Genomic DNA, 16,859 nt, shown 5'->3' on the forward strand with positions numbered 1-16,859 from the left:
GGAGAAGTCGACGGGGGGCCATATTGAAGTATAGGGGATCGATAAGCTTAAACTTGACTGGATCAATCAAAGAAGAACTGGATGGTGAAATCCCGTAAAGCGATGGTGTGATCGAGGAGCTTCGATGCTATTTAAGTAGGTTTATGCTCCACTCACTTCCGTTAGAAACGCCATGATTACTCCTGCCGAAACTTTCGCGCAGTCCATAACCGCTGGTAGCCCTCCGAATAACGATCATCAGCCAATCAAACATGAGTTTAGGGAGTGGATGTCACTCTGATGGAACTTCGGCGTAGGGTATGGGGACTTGGTAAGTCATCTCCGAGGTGGATGATTTCGTTTCTTACAGATACCTTAGGGACAATCTTGTTATCATGCAGTAGGCGTGGACCTGGTCAGCAGACCGGCGCCCCGGACGAGCCTGTCATAATCAAACCCCGGTTATGGGGTTGCGACTACACCAATCAGTGCTGAAAAGCCTACTCCACCATGGCGGACCTTTACATGACACTTTTGTCACATTAATGCATTGCATTGATGTTCTGGTAACAATGAATGGCCTCGCTCGGAGTTTTCGCTCCATTCCAAAAGCCGAAGCCGATAGGTATTGTCTCTCTATTGGGTCCTTAGAGAGGCATCTCCACTGCAGATCGACAAGGGGACACCGAGCCGAGCCCAATGGAGGGCATCAGTGCTGGGTTCTGGGGTACTTTTCTGGGGCCCTCTCGGCTGTTCTCTTGCCTTTCAAGGCTAGTGAGCCCACCTGACAGTTGCCCAGTGTCGGAAAGCCAGCTTCCGACAGCCGTCGCCTGTTTCGCTTCATTCATTAAGATGTGCGGAACATACTCCGCGGAGGAAGGTGCATTGATCGCAGCCTTTGGTACTGTCTGCAGATGACAGAAGGTTGGTTAGTTGGCCATGTACGGGGGCGCATGGGGCGCATATGTCTATTGATGTGTGAATCTCCCACTTAGATCAATTGGGACTGGGGCCATGATAACTGCGGTATAAGTTGAAGTGCAGAATAACTCATATATTTGGGAGTTCATTAATCTGTTACAACAGTTGTTCTATCACATCCGTCTATTGTCTGCAATTGTTGGGTAGGTTGGGGATCTGAACCCTAATCAATAGAAGAATGGTTATACTCCCAATGTCTCAGGCCTTGCATATACAGGATTATATGAAGAAAGATCTAGACCTGGAAGATAGCTACTATAATGTTTAGAGTAATGATATGGTTGCTATTGTATAATATCACAGGCAAGAGAAAAGAAAAATACGCGTCAAGGTTTGTCCAGACTAGCCTATTCGAGGAATACGGAATAATATGAAAGGCCACAGGCCCTTTCTGGTATTATCTTTTGCCCAAATAATGGTTCCCGTCTATGTACGCAACATTGCAATCTACCTGATACTAATGGAAAGAAGAGCCCCTCCTGACCTATTCTTGCAACCCAGCCCAAAGTAAGCACTCATTCAAACGTTTAGGTTCTGGGTCCTGACATGTTCGCACTACATATTCCAGAGCAGGTTCTGCTATTCTAGATCTATCCTTTAAAGCCACTGGCCTTGATAGTTCTAATGCAAGGGTTGAAGATATAATGCTACTTGTTCATCTGCCATAGTTCACAAGCCAGGTCTACTTTTCAGGCAGCGTATGCGTCTAAATATAGAAAGGAAGTGGATACGGGCCCACGGGTCCTTTGCCCTAGTAGCCTGTATTGGTCTATTGCGATATCAAGATCGGCACAGATAAAGATGGTTGCAAGAGGGAAGGACTAGTGCTATATAAACATTGATTGCTGTAGATTAATAAATGCACACCCCACCAACAGACAGTCACACAAGATAACCTCTATAAAAACACCACGTAACTGCTAGTAAAATGTGATCAAAACCCATCCCACCGTTCGAAATTCCCAGCATCCAAGCCAAACATATCCAACATCCTGCCCACACTCTGCGTAACGATATCATCCACGCTCTGCGGCATCGTATAAAACGCAGGCATGGGCGGAAAGATCACCGCTCCATAACGGGTTAGATCCAACATATTCTCCAAGTGAATGCCACTGAGCGGCGTCTCCCTCACGACCAATACAAGTTTCCTCCTCTCCTTCAACGTTACATCGGCCGCTCTGCAGATCAAGTCATCGGCGAACCCCGTCCGCACCGCGCTCAGCGTCCTCATACTGCACGGCACGATGATCATCCCGTCAGCCTGAAACGAACCGCTCGAGATGGCGGCGGCGGCATCATTCACCGGGTAGGTTCGGGTAGCGAGGGCGCGTACGTCGTTCGCTGTATACTTGGTTTCGTATTTGATTGTCTCGACCGCCCAGCGGCTGATGACTAGGTGCGTTTCGACGTTCATTTCTCGCAGGCGTTCGAGGAGGCGGATGCCTAGGATTGCCCCCGTTGCGCCTGTCATTGCGACGATGATTCGCATTGGCCGGGCTGGTTGGGTTTGAAGACGTGTGGATTGTGGGGTTGTCTCTGTCATTGCCATGGCTGGTGCCTTTGTGTCCCATTTGTAGGGGAACCGAGATATGCGTAGATTGGGGAACCGGTTTGTTAAGTAGAGAAGGCTCCCTACAAGGACGATGATAGCACTGCCAATCCAGCCCATCTTGTGCGACGGTACATTTGGTGTTCTGAGGTTGGAGTTTGCGATGGACTGCAGTGCCGGCCTTATACTGTATACCTATGCGGGTATACTATAGGACAGACGAACTGAACTAGCCTATAGCTATCTTTCTTGTGGATTCCAGGTTATGCTTTGGGGAAATATCCTCAACATTTTGGTAGTTACCTCCCCATATTGTTGTCGTGATATCTAGAGCCTGTCTAAGCGAAAACAAGAATTGGAGAAAAATTTTCAGCAATTCTACCCCATTGACGACATTTAATATTCTTGCAGCAGCGTATGCAGCTATACCATAGCTGCTAGTATTATAGGGTCAGCTGCTCGGTTGCGGGGCCGATCAATAGCGAATTGGGGTACGTGGTGGTCTCGAGATCCCCAAATTGGGGAAACTCGGGTGATTGTTCCGACTGCATGTTGACGTTGAGTTATGCAAGGACTATGGTATGATGCCTGTCGTAGCGCACGAGACAGAGGGCGTTACTATTTAAGTAGAATGGAATTACAATGTAAAATTTAATGCTTTCGGGTTTGTTACGAAGACAAAGATCGGACCTTGTCTAAATTTGCTACCTTGTCCTATCGTCGATTCCGTGCCCACGAAGGTTTCCAGGCAATATGGACTACACTGCTGCTGCGAAAGACTTCCGCCGTTTCATTCAAGAGCTGGAAGATGAAGGAGAGCTCCTGACAATTACCAAGGAAGTCGACCCCAACCTGGAGCTCGCAGCCATCGTGCGAAAAGTGTGTGAAACCGGAGAGCGAGCCCCGTTGTTCACAAACCCTAAAGGCCGTAAGGACAACGGGTTGTTTCGCGTCATCGGAGCCTCCATAGGGTACAGCAAGCGTCCTGGCATGCAGCTTTGTCGATTGGCTAAGTCGCTTGGGCTTCCATCCTCTGCTACTGGCCATGAGATCATCCACAGGATCAATGAGGCCAAGTCGAAGCCTCCAATCCCATGCCGGAAACTCGAGACGGGCCCCGTCAAAGATCATATTATTCATGGTGATGATATAGATCTGACGCAGTTGCCTGTCCCACTTTTGCATGAGCATGACGGAGGCAAATTCATCGAAACAATGGGCATGCATGTCGTACAGAGCCCTGATGGGAAATGGACTAATTGGTCCATCAGTAGGGGCATGGTTCACGGCAAGCGTGAGCTGGTTGGACTGGTGATCCCAAGACAGGACATTGGGACAATATTCAACCTTTGGAAGGAGAAAGGCGAAGACATGCCATGGGCTGTATGTTTCGGAGTGCCGCCTGCGGCCATCATGGTCGGCGGCATGCCCATTCCCAAGTGGACCAACGAGCCGGAATTCATCGGTGCCTTGACCGACGCTCCAGTTGACATTGTTAAGTGCGAAACAAACGATCTCTGGGTGCCGGCCAATGCAGAGATTGTGTTTGAAGGGGTGGTTTCGATTAGTGAAACTGCTCCAGAAGGCCCCATGGTCGAATATAATGGCATGGTTTTCCCCGGACAACAAACTCAGTGCCCTATCTTCAAGGTCAACACCATTACTTACCGCAACGATCCTATTCTTCCAATCTGCGTCGCGGGCCGAGCTCCAGACGAAAATTCCACCATCTGGTGTACAATGCAAGCTGCAGAGGTCCTTAACATCTGCCAGAAGGCCGGCCTTCCTATCAATATGGTTTGGTGTCCGTTTGAATCACATTGCTTGTGGTTTGTTCTCCAGGTGAATCACTCGAAACTTGTGGAAATGGGCACGAATATGGAGGAATTCTGCCACAAATTAGGACATACCGTATTCGGTTCCAAGCCAGGATGGTTTATCCCGAAGATCTTCTTGGTAAACGACTACATTGATCCAACCAATCTCTCAGATGTCATCTGGGCTGAAGCAACACGTTGTGAGCCTGGCAGGCATGAGTTTATTTTCACCGAATATTCCAACATCCCCCTCATACCCTATGTCACACACGGCTTGCCGTCCAAGTCCGGAACGAATGGGAAAGTTGTCAAATGCTGTATGCTGCCCAGTGAGTTTACAGAAAAAACGCTGCCATGGAAAGAAGGATCTTTCCAGGGTGCCTACCCGGAGGACGTTAAGAAAAAGGTGCTTGAAAACTGGACAGCGTATGGCTTCCCGCCTCTCTAGGTGACACGGTACTTCTATTTCTCTTGTTAGATAAACTCCTCTGTCATAATAGCAAGTGCCAGGGACATACTATCATATCACATTTCGCCTGAACTCCAACCCATAACTTGCCATTCAAAGAACCAAACATGCATATTGTAATTTAGAAAAAGACAAGAAGATATATATATCATAGAAAATCACCTCCAAGCACCTATACCAGGGAACCCGCCGCGCCCTACGCTAGAACTTGCTGCCTGGATAGCCTTCTTCTTCCCTAGAGAGCCCTCTTGACTCCGCACCCCAGCAACAATCTTATCGATATTCGTTTCGACGACAACGCCACCGACAATCATCTCACTCAGCACCGCATGCATCGTTTCATACCCGAAGATAAGATCCAGCTCGCATACATTCTCGAATATGCGGTCCAGCGCCTCGACGAAGACTTGAATCAGATCAATAAGCGCAAGCGGGGACTCGGTAGATGTTGAAATCATAATGAAAGAAAGAGTTGCATATGTCCGGTAGGTCACTTGTGTTGGGGCATCGGATGGGCCCTCTGCGCCGGAGCTAGCACCCCGAGAGAGTAATGGAGGGAGAGGCAGGAAGTTGCAAGCGCTTGGTGGACGCTGGGCGACTAGAGCGTAGGTCTGTTGTATAAGCGATTGTTTCGTTTGTGTATCCTATTTTCAAAGTGGTCTTGTATTAGCTAGTTTGCCTAGTAAAGGACGTGCATATTTAACCAACTAACAATCTGGGTGTAGAACTTGCTCAGGCGCGGCTGCCCATTATTGTTGAAGACGAGAACCGCGTTGATCATTCTGACGTTTTATGTATCGTATATCTCTGTTCAACTGCGCAAAGGGATTCTAGAATATTGTATGAAGTTGATATTAATATATCAGTTGACGCTACGGAGTTATTGTAAGCTCTCTCTCTTATCGGCCTGAATCCGCGGGGCGGCTTGTCGGCAGAAATACCCTTCCGAGATCTCCCCAGTGCTCGGAAGACTTTCTTATCCTGGATTTTATCTGGAGAAGCTCTCGGAGCGCAAACACAATGCTGTCGTTTCTTTACTGATCTATATCTTGATACTCCACCTATCGCTCTCATACAAGACCAAAATCAGTGATCTCATGATGAAGCACACAATATACAGATGTACAGCTTGCTCGAGCAAACGACTTCCTTTCGCTCTCCGACGAGCCCTCTCAACCGCCATCACCCCGAATCCTCCCTCGAACCCGAACAAAGTTCCACTCCACGACTTATCTCCTGCGGATATCTCCTACTACTGGGATACTCGAGTACCAAATGAAACTGACTTAACCTACGCCGACAAATTCTTCGCACCTTCTCGCCACTCCCCGATCAAAATATGGTCCGCTAGCAAATTCCGCACTACTCCTATGTCGTCTGTAGAGCCTGAAGTTGCCTTCCTTGGTCGCTCGAATGTCGGGAAAAGCTCATTATTGAACGCCATCATGGGCAAGGAGATATGCTGGACTTCTTCAAAACCGGGGAGAACGAGAGAGATGAATGCGTTCGGAATCGGGGGTACGAAAGGCGGCGAGTCGAAAATTGTTCTGCTTGATATGCCGGGGTATGGAAAAGCGAGTAGGACGGAATGGGGTATCGAGATTATGAAGTATCTTCAGGGAAGGAGGCAGTGAGTACATCCCCGGTTGTACTCGGGATATTCGATCCACCCAAGCTGACTTGTAAACCCGCGATCCTAGACTTCGACGGGCTTTTCTCCTTATAGATAGCTTACATGGTCTTAAGAAGAAAGACGAGGACATCCTCATGCTTTTTCGGAAACATGCCATTCCGCACCAGATCATCATGTCAAAAGTGGATAAGATTTTGGCTAAGAAGAAGAGTCAGGTGAAGAGCGGAGCATCAGCGGCAAAAGTCGCTACACTACAGAACTTGCTGCAAAGTTATAGACCAATCCTTCAACCTGATGGTCGGTTGGAAGGACCTGGTGCCTTAGGTGAGATCCTGACATGCAGTGCAGAGACGCCCATCGGCCCCGGAAAGTCGTTAGGGATCAGCGCAATCCGCTGGGCTATTCTGTCGGCTGCTGGATTTGATGGGAATATGAAAGCGCAACCCGTACCCACCGAGTCGCAGGTTGCTCACATCTCTACCACTGCATCTTGAATGTAGTTCAAGAAGCACTCCTGTCTTTGAAAAGGAGTCAGTTAAACCGCGGAGGTGACTTGCTTATAACATCTAATCACAGGGTGAATCCCATAAGGTGGCAATCAATGCCAGGTCCTGCAAGCAGTACTTACTCCTTAGTAGCAGCTTTGAGGGTTGTTAACATTAGGTTGCGGTCCGTCAGCATGGCAATTTACGGCGGATCTCTTTCATCTAAACTTCCCCACGGAAGTTTTGCGTCTCCTAGAGCCACCATTGAATAGAGTCTACGCCCGCCTTTTCAGCTTAGGTAGCTATATTGAGTTGACATGGTTGTTGAATAACCACTTGTCGTGGAGAACTCGAAATGGGTCTGATCTCATGACGGCGAGGGATTGGTCCTTCGAAACCTAGAGATCCAGGCATGAATATCTTTGCTTATTCATCGTTAGTGATGGCACTGCTTCTATCAATGAGGTAGACCACCTTTTTGTCGGTGTAGAGTTGGCATCCAGACTGCCGGCATTTGGAGCTTATAAATACATAAGAATATCACCAAACCAATGTCCTCCTTTTCGTTACTTGTGGGACTCATAAAATAAAAATGTCAATAGTATGTATTCTATAAGAACCGATCATCAGGCATACAGGAAAAGCTGATGCGCTTGTCTCTGGTGATCAAATTTAGAGATATGCATGTGAGATATAGCAGTGGCACGAAACATGGCGCAAAGGTGAGGGGTCATAGTAGGATATAATGTAGTAAACGGGTAAGAGTGTGATAAATAATCATTTTGGATACCAAAACGCCTGGTCATCATAACAGCATGTCAAAAGTATGCCAACCGCGCTATGCAAAGTATAATGAAGAGAGCAACTCCTTGAGATTGGGTATCATTAATATTTCATGCCTCCAAGTCCAGAAAAGAAAGAAACCACCGGTGGTGACGATATTCGTCAACGTCAACGCAGGGCATGCGCGGCATACAGGGCCCTACCAAGCGGTGAAACGAGAGCAAGCTCTGGCTGCTGCGATAGTATCAGGCATCAGACAGATCATAGTCTTCGTCAGCATCGCTGACTTCCTGGCCCCAGCGATTAACGACTATACGTCTGCCTAGCTGATCCTCTGGTACCGCGTCGCGAGAAGCACCAAAGTCGAGAACCTGCACGAGAATCAAGTCAGCGAGGGAAAAAGCAGATACCTAACCAACTGAGCCTACCTCGATATAAGTCAAACTATCACGCTGCACCGCAGCAACACATTTTCGGTCGTTGAACTTGACCTGCCATACCCCGCTAAGGTCGGTGAGAAGATCTCGCACGCACTCTCCAGTCCGCACATCCCACATTTTTAATGTCCTATCAGATCCTGAGATAACCTTCTGGCCATCATGCTGAAAGCATGTGATAGCACCTGTATGAGCGCTCAGCATGTTTTTGCATTTACCATTTTCTGGATCCCAAATCCTCAGGGTCGAATCTGCAGCTGCTGAGACCAGTCGATCACACTTCAGGTCAAGCAGCCCAACCAGGGAGGAGTGGCCCTCAAGGTCGTACAAAAGAGCTCCGGTTTCGAGGGACCACACTTTCACCATGTTATCCATGGAGCCACTAATACAGCGGTTTCTTTTGTGGTCTAGCACCACGCTGTACACTTTTAAGGAATGGCCTTGGAGTCGGTGAAGAGCTTCTCCAGTGGAAATCTTCCAGACTCTCACCGTGCAGTCATAGCTTCCGCTCACTAGAGTATCCCCGTGCGCAGCGATCGTGCGGACGGAGTGCTGGTGCCCTGCAAGAACGCGGACAAAGTAGGGGCAGTCGGTATCGTCGCCGTGTGGTCCGCTTTGGTAGTAGACAGGATCACCCGGTTTAGGAAGCTTCCAAATTCGAAGATTTGAGTCTCGTGAGCCAGTGATGATCAAGGGCTCCTTTGGCATCATCTCAGGGGTGCCGTCTGCCTTTTTCCCCACTTCTGTCGGTAGAACAATTTGCAAGCATCGTACTGTGGACGTATGACCGTGAAAAATCTGAGTACACCTCGCCCTTTCGATATCCCAAACTCTCACTGATCTATCAGTCGAACCAGAAACCAGAGTATTACCGTAGTACTCGAGGGCCCAAACACCACCCTCATGTCCCTCAAGCGTCGCCCTCAAAGCTCCAGTCCTAGTGTCGTACACATTGATATTGGTATCATCACTGCCAGTCAAAACCTTATCCGTATCAAACTGGAGACAAGTGACAACATGACGGTCATGGGCTCGAAAAGCGATATGACGTGGTTTCACATTGGGTTTCATCCAACTTGTATGGATTAAGTGGTGCCGCTGGTAGAGGGATTTGTAAAGATGCAGCCCTCGCAGGGACGGTAAGCCAATATCTGGATATGGAACAGCTGCGGCTGCAGCGTTCGCGGCAGCATAGGGCCCTTCTACCGCAGTGACTGACATTCTCCAATCAGAGGATTCGGGATTATCGGTCCCGCTGGATGATAATTTTCGTTTCGCAAGCTTGCGGCTAGAGACTCGTGTGCATGCTTTTCTTTTCGGGCGGCGATGCGCAGACGTCGGCCTATCACTAGGCCCTGGCAGTGGTTGCAGAGAAGGAGAACCGGACTCGGGATCAGGTTTGATTACAGGAGACGACATGCTTAGGTCCCTCTCGTAATCTTCGCCCCCGTTGGGAAACTGCCATCCCCACCCTTCCCTAATTGCACGCTCCAGCTCTCCTTCTGGGAGAACATATCCATCTCTATCGAAAAGTTCCTTCCAACTCTTTTCATCAGAATTGATGATATGCCTCCATTTCTTAGAAACTTGTGCGGCACGGCACATTGTCTGAACGTCAAAGTATTTCACAATATTTAGGCTTAGTTCAAGCGGCAGAAGAGCCAGGAAATCGCATTTTAAGGCTGGATTGACGACATCAGCAACGAAATGCAGAGTCGGCTTCGGACACCGCCTCAGCAACTGGTACATAAGGTAGGTCTTCAGCCCTTCGGGAACAGAGTCGAAGAAGTCTAACACACTGGGAATATCCATTAACGACGTCGGCCGTAGTGTATCGGAACTTGTGGGTAAAAGGCTAGGTCTGGAACGGTGCGGAGCAGTAGTCCTCAGTTCTTCTGCACGTAGAGAGCTCACAATGCGATGATCGTTGTTGTCGAAGCTGGAATCTGTATCGGCTTCGGGATCCTCGGCCGAATCAAAGGACGAGTCGACATTCATTGCATTCATCGCAGCCACGGGGGACAAGCTGGGGCTTGGTAGGCACATGTCCTGGACAGTCACGCCACCAAGGTTTGTGAATTGTGATATCGACTCCAGAGAGCTTTGCTGGGGAGCTTCCTGAGACGTTTCATATCCAGTATCTTGGCTCGTGGAAGTTCCCGATTCATCTTCTGGCCCGCCGTCTGTCTCTAGCTCTTGCGGAATGGCTAGCCTGCTTGGGTCACCCTCTGAACGTGTCAAGCGTCTGCTCCTTTCGGGGACAACAGTCGATTCAGGTTGGTCTTTTCTAGTACTGGGAGCTCTGGAGCCCTCCTGGGATTCGACTCCGGAAGACAGAGGTGGGCGTAGCAGTGGTTCCCTGCGAGACGCATTCGCACTGTGAATTCTCCTCCTAGGTAATACGCTTTCACCTGCACTATAGTTGTTGCTTTCCGTTTCAGGCGTCGCCAAACCAGCCACCACAGGATGTGTTGGTGTGGAGCCATGTGAACGGGTCGAGCGAATCGAATGTTCTGATGGAACTCTGGCAGGATACGGTCGCAAAGAGCCCTGACGAGTTTCTGGGACTGCTAGTGCACGACGTTGCTTAGAGTTCGACTGCTGATTGGATGGTTGACTAAACCCTTTGGGAGGAGCAAATCGACGAGGAAGCTGAGTATCATCAGAACATATTGAAGTCACAGATCGAACTAGGCCGTTAGAGGCTCTCAACGCATCGTCCTTTTCCCTCAACTACGAGCAGCACATTAGTGAAGGCCAGATGGGCAGAATAGCCAAACCAGCGACAACTAGATAAAAAACGTACCTCATTGACGGCGCTTACGGTATCATCTGGTTCATTGAATACGATGGAATGACCTCCAATCTCAAATTTGATGTTCCTCAACGACGAAGGAGTGGGGGATGATGCTAGAGGATACAGCTTAGGGTCAAGTTCTCGCGTTGCGCGGGGTGGCTTTATAAATAACGGAGGGAAAGTCGTCGTCGTAGTAGTCGTGGTGGTCACAACGGTAGTTCGAGTAGCAGGGGCAAATGAAAATTGACCGACAGAGCCAGTCTTTGACACATTATCAAGCCCACTGTTATTGTCTTGATCGTCCATATTGTATGTCCAGCGCGAATATATCGAGGGTCCAGTGAACGATGTCTAGCTGAGGTGCATGGGAGACGCGTCTCCTTGTGCTGATAAGGGTTCGACTTCGGCGATGTCGGCAGTTATAGGGACATCAAGGTACTGTCGTTATTTTTTTTCTTGTAGTCGTACTCAACAATAATAGAACGCAAAAAGAGTGAGTTGCTATCAAAAAAGCCGGTGATGCTCATCCAGGGAAACGATCCGGTATATCGAGGGCGGTCAGCACGGTACATACACGCCTGTAAGAACCATCTAAGTGCCGAAGAGGGTGAAAGCGGTGATTAAAACACGGCCATAAGGACGGCGTGTCGTACTTGACTAAGAAAAGGGAATGGAGGAAATAGAGAAAAGTGGGTGAAAGAAAAAAGGACAGCCGTGGCGTGCTCTGCTGACAAGGAGGTGGCGGCGGAGGGAGAGGTGGAGGTGCCAGGTTGGTCGTGCCTCCTCTGGTGGTCTTAGTTTTTCAGTGTATTAGATCCCGTTAGTTACCCAAGGGAGACACTAGGGCGGATTAGCCCGATTGGGCGGACTCCCGAGGCTCTCTCCCCCGCAGGGACTTGTCAAAGCACAATCGATCGATATTAATCAGAAAATCTTCTCATAACTAATAATACTAACACATAATCATAACTCGATTACCCATGGACGTTCGGATACATCAGACAAAACACCAACAAAGTCTCAATCATATATTATATATAGAATCCCCAATTCTAAGCGCATCTTTACCCCCGAAATATTTTTCCGGTATTACTTAAGGCGGTGCCCTGGATATGAAAGAAAATATATATATCAGCAGAAGGATTCGGAGGTATGTAGCCATAAATAGAGCATGGTTATGACCCAAAGATCTACAAACTCTACCATGTTAAGTCATTAGTGATGTACCTTATTCATGAGGAACGGTGAGAGATACTAGAAGCTGTACACGTACACATACTCCCGAGTAGACATGTATTTCTTCGCTTAGCAAATGCTCAAGATGAGTAATTTACTTGGTTGACAGTACTACTAGTACCTAACTATCCTGTCTTTTTGACATATCATCGCTTACATGCTCTCTAGACTTGAATCGTTCATTCAGTTTCCCTTCCCCCCCCCCAGTTCTTTTTGCTTTTCTGTTGCCCTTCCACATAACTCTCCTAACCAGGAGCCTCTATGCTCAGATGACTTCAACTGGAACCTCATAACCTGCACGTCCTCAGGGAGGGGCCACTATACGTGAAATACTCCGAAGATTACAATACGATGCAAAGGCCAGACTTATCAGAAGCCCTCGACTGGAATGATAAGGAACTGACTTCTCTGATGCAACCCAAAAAAAAAAAGACAGTGGATGAAGCAAAGAACGGCGATGATAGTGGACCCAAAAGTAACAAGGGCCCACTTATTTTTCCTTACAGATACCAGGGGTAATCACAAAGACGTAGGGATGCGATGCAGGGTGAGAGGGTTAAGCAACAAATAATAGGGATAAGCATTAAATGAGATTCAGGTTGTTTTCCATAGAACTACCTAATTCGAACCTTACTAACTGGAGTTGATGCTATCTTGGAGTTACCTTTGGGAATACTTTTCCTGAAAAGGCACGCTATACCCTTTTCGACAACGTTTGACAAGCACTGCACTGGGCAATACTACACTGACTAGAATAGATGCCAAACCACGAGATGGGTGGGTATTACAGAGTGCTTCCTTTAGGTACTAGTATTCTATTCTTTATTCCCAAGAAGGCTAGAACTTTGACACAGATCTGTAGAAAAGTTTATTGGCAGGAACTGTGATAGCGGAGCAGTCTTGTAATATATCCACAGTATAGTACTGTGTTGCGGGGAAGAGAGTTACGTACTTCGTACAATATTCTATATGAGGGAGGATTAATCTGAAGTACCATGGAAATTTGCCAGTTTGCTGTTTCAGCCGGAGTTTTGTTTCCAAGGTAAATGCGTACCGTACTCTCGCCGGTCGCGTATACCAGCCAGATGTCCTACTACTAGTACTAAGTACTTTTCTGCAAAAGTGTCAAGCCGTCTATGTATTCGCTAGTCCCCGATAACCGTCCGCTTCTATATTTAGCTTCCATAGTAGTAAGCTTCTTGGAGTCTTCTAGTAACAGTGGAGCTGCGTTTTACCCCAGGATAGTTGGAACAGGTCGGATACCTTCACTGAGGTGTTCTCAATCCTCGGTGGGGACTGCAGAAAAAACCTTCTTTCTAGGGAGAACCAAGACCAAAAACGGAATTTTTGGTACGAATGGTTCACATACCAAAGTCACGGGATTTGATCGGCTTCTGAACACATCTATATTTCCAACTTCACGTCTTGCGACACGAACTTCTGCTTCGTGCATCGGCTTGAACTGAATGTATAAAGGAACTCAAGTCTGAGGAATATGTCTAATAAATCAATAGGAAAAAGTAAACTATAGCTCCAAACAGAAGGCAATCCCTGCATTACGGTGGAGAAAACGAAGCCGAAACAGCTCATGACAGGAAACAACCCGAGCCTCCCGTGACCTTAACCTGTATTCACCTTATGTCGTCAACTTGACTCTGGATCTATGATAGACAGTCCGCTAGCTGAGTGCGCAGTTTGACCAATCATCCCGCAACAATCGTTGCTCTCCTTGTCCCAGCTTCATTCTTTTCTATGCGTGATTCCCCATCATGGCCCGTATCAAGTTTACTGTGCCTGCATCGGCTGTTCAGGTACAGTCCGCCCGAGTTCTTCACGATAAGCAGAGCTCGACTGCTACCCGGAAGAAGACACAGACTGAAGTTGAGAATCCGACCAAGTCGGCCGTATCCGAGGGCTTGTCTCTGAAGCAGCAACAAAGTTTAGAGATGGTACAAATTATGCTACATGTATCGGTAAGCGTATCCAAGTTGAACTATCTTGAATACTTGCTTACAAAAACAATGACTAGTTTGGGACATTATTTTATCTTCGGTGCGTGTCGCCGGCCGTGTTCCCTAATCTGATTGCCATTCTCATGTATCCATCATAGGGAGTTCTTACCACTTCCCTGCTTCGACGACCGAGACCTGAAAGAGGCCCAACGAGAACGCAGATATTCATACCGAGAATTCCTCGACCCTAAACCACGTCATGAAACTAATGGAGGCGACCCAGATATCGCATTCGGTAATGGAAAGAGAGGCCAGCCACTCAAGGTGATGATACGCGGCACGGATCCTAAGGCAGACATGATACTCGATGTTCTGGTACGATCTGCGAATCACTCCTACCCTTCTCCTTCTTATCCTAATACACGCTCCCGCTATCTTTCACTAGGTGTTCTCATTGACTGATGTAGGAGAATGGCATCTTCGACGCTTTGCGCAAAAATATCCTTGAAGCTATCCAATTGACCATTCTTGTCGACAAGGATGCGCCGCAAAATGTCCTGGAGTCGTATACATTTTCATTCAAATATGCGAAAGGATCAAGAAATGTGGACCATTGCTTAGAGAGCTTGTCGATAGACCCTGTGGGTTACGTGGCTGATATGAGATCGGCACAATCAGCCAGGGTAGGGCTGGAAACGATAGTCAGGCGTTTGATAACACTCAGCACCTTTCTACCTATTCTGCCTAGTACAGCAAACCTCCAAGAACCACAGAGATGATGACCTAACTTGATATAGATAAACGCAACTTGGGAGTGAACTTGTTCTACACGGAAGACTGCCCTTCTGATTATGAGCCTCCGGGCTTTACTATGGCAAACAATGACACGATAAGGTATCCACTTAATGAGAACTGGAGAAAAGAGACTCAGTCATGTGGGACGATGAACAGTGGATGGCATACGTGAGCATGTCCCGTGCTTGCCAAATCAAATCACTCCTACCTAACGAGACCAGTGTTGGACTTAGGGTCACATCTCTTAAATGGACGGGGCCAGACCCTGAGGGGTCGGAAACACTACCCACAGTACCTTCACAGATCGAGTACACTGATGAGGTTTCAAGAGCAGACGATATTGGATTTGCCGAAGAGCCGAGTGATTTGCGCCGCATTGAAGCAGGAAATGGCGTTGACTCAGATGATCATCTGGCTTTGGACCGGTCATTAACGTACCATGACGATAGTAGCTTTCAAGAAACAACGCAAGACATTGCCGACAGGCGAAAGCTACAAAATATGATGCAAGTAGGTGCTCCTGAATCTTGATAGTTGTAACTTCGTTTAGAATACGAATTCTAACCAAAGCAGACCCAGGCATCTTCCTCTTACTCTGATAGTGACCTCATACCAACACAGCCCATCAACCCTGATGTCGCAATCGAGGATGAATACGATTCTACAACACAATTGGACTCAAAGTGGTTTCTCCCGGAGGAACGAATTACAAAAATCAGAGAACACCTACGTTTGCAAAAGCAGACGCTCGATCTACCTCGTTCTGAGAGCCAATCTCAAGGCCTGGTCAGATGTCAGTGTGGGTGGAACGGCGAGGAAACAGAGATGGTACGTTTATAGGGGCGTTGAAGAAGCAGGGCTAATGTTATCAGTTAAAATGTGTCTTCTGTGGCACGCGTCAGCACCTCCTGTGCTATGGTTTCGATGGCCCGAATGACCCGAAAATCCCTGACGTTCATGCATGTTATAAGTGCTTGCTGGGGCCAAATGATACCCAGCTGCTCCAGGAAATGAACAGCCTCGTACTCCTAAGACGAGCTCTAAGGATCATTTTAGATGAGGGATTTCCGAATAAGATCTCAGAATTTACACAAAAGCTTCGTAAGGCGACACAGAAAACTGCGCTGGGACCGAACTGACCGCGAACAGACTGTAACGGGCAAACCATCATCCAAATAACCGACATTCTGAAGAAGAAGGGGTTCGTTCAACCCACACCAGGCTATAAACTCAAGGGATTTGCCCGACGGGGGTTGCCAAAGTATAGCGTCCCACAATCAGAGAATGTCCGTCAAAGGTTAAAGAGGGAAATATTTCACCCCATGGTGAAAATTAAACACCTTGTAAGTTGCATACTAGTCTTTCAAAAGGTAGCAAAGGATACTGACGATCATCACAGTACGCCCTGACTAGTCCGGATGGTCCGAATAACCTGGATCCAAATTCCATCAGCCAAGAGCTTGACCCCCTTGATGCTTCTACTATAGCTGGGAACACGCCATTTGATGGGCTCGGACAGAAGACACATAATTCCACCGGAGGCCTGCAGGATCTGCCGGTAAAGAGGCCGGATCACAAGAGAAAGCCGTTACCGGATAGTGATAAAAATGAGAGCTATGAATCCGACGACCTTGATAAGAATGACCGGGCTGCAGAGGAGCAACTGCATAACAGCTTCCTCACTGATGAGAGCATGAGCTCAAAAGCTAGGGTACCGAGCCAGCGGACATCTGACAGTCAGGGACCTCGACGTAGTGGCAGGAAAAGGCGTAAGATAAGCAACTACTCTAAGCTTATCGATGTTGGGGCCGAGACGAGCGACCATGAGAGCATCTAGACTGAGAGGATGTTTCTGATAGCGTATAGTGGTTGTTTGGCATGATATTATGGCTTTTAACGACGGGGAAGATAGGGCGCTGGGGTCGGATCAGAAAAAAAGCAAC

At 47.9% G+C, this 16,859-nt stretch overlaps 6 protein-coding genes across 6 annotated transcripts; 3 read left to right on the plus strand and 3 right to left on the minus strand.

Annotated features, from left to right (window-relative positions):
- Positions 1-1,894: 1,894 nt before the first annotated feature.
- On the minus strand, positions 1,895-2,632 carry ANOM_006272 (UbiX family flavin prenyltransferase; the record flags this gene model as incomplete). Its single annotated transcript, XM_015551529.1, has 1 exon — positions 1,895-2,632. One exon carries the CDS (start codon positions 2,630-2,632, stop codon positions 1,895-1,897), a length of 738 nt encoding a protein of 245 aa, XP_015405178.1.
- Positions 2,633-3,265: 633 nt separating this feature from the next.
- On the plus strand, positions 3,266-4,777 carry ANOM_006273 (UbiD family decarboxylase; the record flags this gene model as incomplete). The annotated part of the gene is made up of 1 exon (XM_015551530.1): positions 3,266-4,777. The coding sequence occupies one exon, from the start codon at positions 3,266-3,268 to the stop codon at positions 4,775-4,777; it is 1,512 nt and encodes a 503-aa protein (XP_015405179.1).
- Positions 4,778-4,956: 179 nt separating this feature from the next.
- On the minus strand, positions 4,957-5,641 carry ANOM_006274 (putative AP-3 adaptor complex subunit sigma; the record flags this gene model as incomplete). Its single annotated transcript, XM_015551531.1, has 2 exons — positions 5,511-5,641; positions 4,957-5,442 (listed from the first exon to the last, which is right to left on the minus strand). The coding sequence occupies exons 1-2, from the start codon at positions 5,577-5,579 to the stop codon at positions 4,957-4,959; spliced, it is 555 nt and encodes a 184-aa protein (XP_015405192.1). The 5' UTR covers positions 5,580-5,641.
- A 257-nt stretch (positions 5,642-5,898) lies between these two features.
- Positions 5,899-6,925, plus strand: ANOM_006275 (translation initiation/elongation factor MRX8; the record flags this gene model as incomplete). Its single annotated transcript, XM_015551532.1, has 2 exons — positions 5,899-6,428; positions 6,499-6,925. The coding sequence occupies 2 exons, from the start codon at positions 5,899-5,901 to the stop codon at positions 6,923-6,925; spliced, it is 957 nt and encodes a 318-aa protein (XP_015405193.1).
- Positions 6,926-7,944: 1,019 nt separating this feature from the next.
- ANOM_006276 (cell division control protein Cdc4) lies at positions 7,945-11,239 on the minus strand (the record flags this gene model as incomplete). Its single annotated transcript, XM_015551533.1, has 3 exons — positions 7,945-8,070; positions 8,128-10,869; positions 10,943-11,239. 3 exons carry the CDS (start codon positions 11,237-11,239, stop codon positions 7,945-7,947), a joined length of 3,165 nt encoding a protein of 1,054 aa, XP_015405176.1.
- A 2,699-nt stretch (positions 11,240-13,938) lies between these two features.
- Positions 13,939-16,753, plus strand: ANOM_006277 (putative meiosis specific protein Hop1; the record flags this gene model as incomplete). The annotated part of the gene is made up of 10 exons (XM_015551534.1): positions 13,939-14,142; positions 14,199-14,221; positions 14,280-14,496; positions 14,589-14,868; positions 14,919-15,084; positions 15,138-15,426; positions 15,490-15,744; positions 15,789-16,017; positions 16,066-16,259; positions 16,316-16,753. The coding sequence occupies 10 exons, from the start codon at positions 13,939-13,941 to the stop codon at positions 16,751-16,753; spliced, it is 2,295 nt and encodes a 764-aa protein (XP_015405177.1).
- Between the last annotated feature and the right edge of the window lie 106 nt (positions 16,754-16,859).

This window comes from Aspergillus nomiae (genome assembly GCF_001204775.2).
Source record: "Aspergillus nomiae NRRL 13137 chromosome Unknown contig00218, whole genome shotgun sequence".
Taxonomy (NCBI): Eukaryota; Fungi; Ascomycota; class Eurotiomycetes; order Eurotiales; family Aspergillaceae; genus Aspergillus; species Aspergillus nomiae.